The sequence below is a fragment of the Haliotis rubra genome, unplaced genomic scaffold (assembly GCF_003918875.1).
Source record: "Haliotis rubra isolate DU_JTF1 unplaced genomic scaffold, ASM391887v1 Scf396, whole genome shotgun sequence".
Lineage (NCBI taxonomy): Eukaryota > Metazoa > Mollusca > Gastropoda > Lepetellida > Haliotidae > Haliotis > Haliotis rubra.
Genome location: NW_025767075.1, coordinates 196855 through 200087, shown reverse-complemented (window position 1 = coordinate 200087; position 3233 = coordinate 196855). Strand labels below are relative to the sequence as shown.

General features: G+C 40.1%; 1 protein-coding gene across 1 annotated transcript; it reads left to right on the top strand.

Moving 5' to 3' along the window:
• Positions 1-1660: 1660 nt before the first annotated feature.
• On the top strand, positions 1661-2914 carry LOC124286935 (ankyrin repeat domain-containing protein 50-like). Its single transcript, XM_046723390.1, has one exon. The coding sequence runs from the start codon at positions 1661-1663 to the stop codon at positions 2912-2914; it is 1254 nt and encodes a 417-aa protein (XP_046579346.1).
• The last annotated feature ends 319 nt before the right edge of the window (positions 2915-3233 follow it).

Genomic DNA, 3233 nt, shown 5'->3' with positions numbered 1-3233 from the left:
GTAAGAAGAACGTGTGGTGAAATAGACTAATGAAATTATATAAACAGTTAAATCGGCAATCTACTGTAATAACATATAAAAAGCTCGCGCCTGTGAAATATCAACAAAACATTAGAAAATTAGCTCACACCAAAGCCTTCACCTAATATTTACCGGACAACCCGCTTCCAAGCTCCGCAATCCTATTTCACTGCGCATGTGCTATGAGCGCAGCCCAGCTGTTGAAACCACTCCAATTCCCCCAAGCGCTGGGGGAAAGTTAGTGAATCGTGAATCGTTAGAACTACGAAAGGTATCAGAATCTGCAAAGTTCTGTTTTACGTTGCATGTGACCTTTAAGTAATAATTGGGTCATGATTACATAGTGTCATTTAGAAAGTTGTCAAATGTAACATATGTTATATTTGGGATTACACTCACTTTGTAAAGTACAAATTCTAGTACTTTTGTTGAGTTGAGTCCCATCCGGGAATCGAACCCACACTCTCAGAGTCAGGCACCTAATCGCCAGCACACAAAGTGGAAGTCGCGGTGGCTGAGCTGGTTAGGCGGCTGACTTTGTGTACTGGCGATTAGGTGTATGACTCTGAGGGTGTGGGTTCGAATCCCGGATGGGACTCAACTCAACAAAAGTACTAGAATTTGTACTTTACTAAGTGAGTGTAATCCCAAATATAACATATGTTACAATAATTGGGTCAGTCAAACACGATGCAACAGACAAACTTGCCATGAAATTCAACTCAGTTTTGATGGTTGTCAATTTCATTTTGAAAACCAATATACTTTGAACTATTGAATTTAGTTTAGGCCTAGCTTGTCTGGTCCAGAAGTAATTATTGCCAGTGAGCTGTAATTTAACTGGAATATCACAAAGTGCAGAGACTCATTCCTCGAGGGGAAGATTGAAAAGTATATCACAGATCAATGTAATGACAAATCTCTATGTTTTCTTACAGAAATAAGGAATCATATGCAATACCGATCTCAGTCAAATGCTTACATCAAGTACACACTATCTGAGGGTGAAACAGATATCAACACAAGGGATCAGTATGGAATGACACCGTTGATGATTGCAGCACAGAATGCAGATATTGAAGTGTTTTACTTTCTTGTTGCGCAAGGAGCCAGCATGTCAATCACAAATTTTGCACAGGCGAATATCCTTCATTTGGCATGTGAGGGGGAAAACATTCAAATTGTGAAGTTTGTACTCCAACAGAATGTGACAGATGTCAACAGCAGAACACAGGACGGGTCAACGCCAGCAATGGTAGCAGTGCGTGAGGGTCAAGGAGACGTGTTTAATTTGCTAGTGAGTAAAGGCGTTGATCTTACACTGTATGATGATAAGGGATCTACTGTTGTCCATCATGCCCTCAAGGTAGGAAATACCGAGGTCGTAAAATATTTATTCAAACACAACAGGATGGCCATAAACAAAAAATACCAGAAGTCTACACCTGTAATGTATGCGGCAGTTAACGGGAACCTAGATTTGTTTAATTTCTTTGTCCACGAAGGCGCTAATTTGGCAATCGACGGAACAATCCTTCACAAGGCATGCAGAGGAGGGAATATGGAAATAGTGAAACATGTTCTTGCACAAAACATTGATCTAATAAACAGCCTAACTGATAGGGACAGAACAGCAGCAATGGAAGCAGCAAATGCGGGTCATGGTGATGTATTCGATTTTCTGCTGGAGAAAGGAGCTGATCTGTTGTTAACAGATGAGGAAGACGCTAATGTCCTTCATTTGGCGTGTGAAGCAGGAAATGTGGATATTGTAAAGAATATCCTCAGAAAGCAAATTGAAACCATAAATGCCATAGACGATGATGGCCTCTCACCAGCAATGCGGGCAGCGTTTAAGGGACACAAAGAGATTTTTTACTTGCTTATCAGCAAAGGTGCAACTATAAAGGAGAACAAACGTTTTGATGACAACCTTCATGTTGCATGTAAAGGCGGAAATGTGGATATAGTGAAGTATTTCCTAACACGATATAGTGAAGACATCAACAAAGGAGGAAATAGGGGACGGACACCAGTAATGTACGCAGCGCGTCGTGGGCATAGAGAAGTGTTGCATTTGCTTGAAAGTGAAGGAGCAGATTTGACAAAAGAGAGTGATGATCATGACAATATCCTTATTTTCGCCATCCTATCAGAAGATCCTGAAATAGTGAAATATATAGTCAAACATAATACTGTGGACATCAATAGAGAAAATGACGATCGCATGACACCTGTCATGATAGCAGCAGAGAACGGATTTAAAGAGGCGTTTCACTTGCTCGTAAGTAAAGGTGCTGATCTAACAAGAGTAAATAAACAAAGGGAGAATATACTCCATCATGCTTGTCGTGGAAGAGGCATGGAGATAGTGGAATATATTCTGACTCGGAATATGGTGGAGGATATTAACACAAGAACAGAGACTGGAAAGACTCCACTAATGATTGCAGCAGAAGAAGGCAACATGGAAGTATTTGATTTACTTGTGAAGAAAGGAGCGAATCTGACACTTCTGGATGAGGATGACAACAATATTCTTCACTTTGCTTCGGAACGAGGAAATATTGAGACAGTTCAATTTATTCTCTCACAGCACATTCTGAGCATAAACAGCAGAGGCGACAACGGACAGACGGCAGTAATGATGGCGGCTCTTCATGGAAAGAGAGCAGTGTTTCTTTTACTGATGGAAAATGGAGCAAACTCATCATTCATTGATACGACTGGCAGGGATATTCTATTTTTGGCTTGTGATGGTGAAAACATAAACATTGCCAAATATATCATGACAGTTAATAAGGGAGTTAGATACGACGTAAAACAGATATTGGAAGAAACATTCATGGATAGTCCATTGGAAGAACTTGTACTCCAGTATGCAAAAACGTAACAACATATGCATATTGCTGAATAATCTTAGGAATTTAACTGACAAAATGTATATCCATCACGGCTTGTAAGTGAATAAACGTCTCCAATATCGTAATGTATATGCACGTAAAGCAATGCCCATTGTACGATCATCAGCTTGCATTTATGACTAAAGATCTGTGTGATGACTTGCATGCAACCATTTTCCTTCAGTCATGGCAGCAGGTAAGGGATTAAATGTTCCTCGTACCTCAAGGTGGAATTCTACAAAACCCAAGTGACCTTCATTTCAGAAACTCTGTACTGAAAGGTTATCAGCTGTACTGTTCATGAATGTA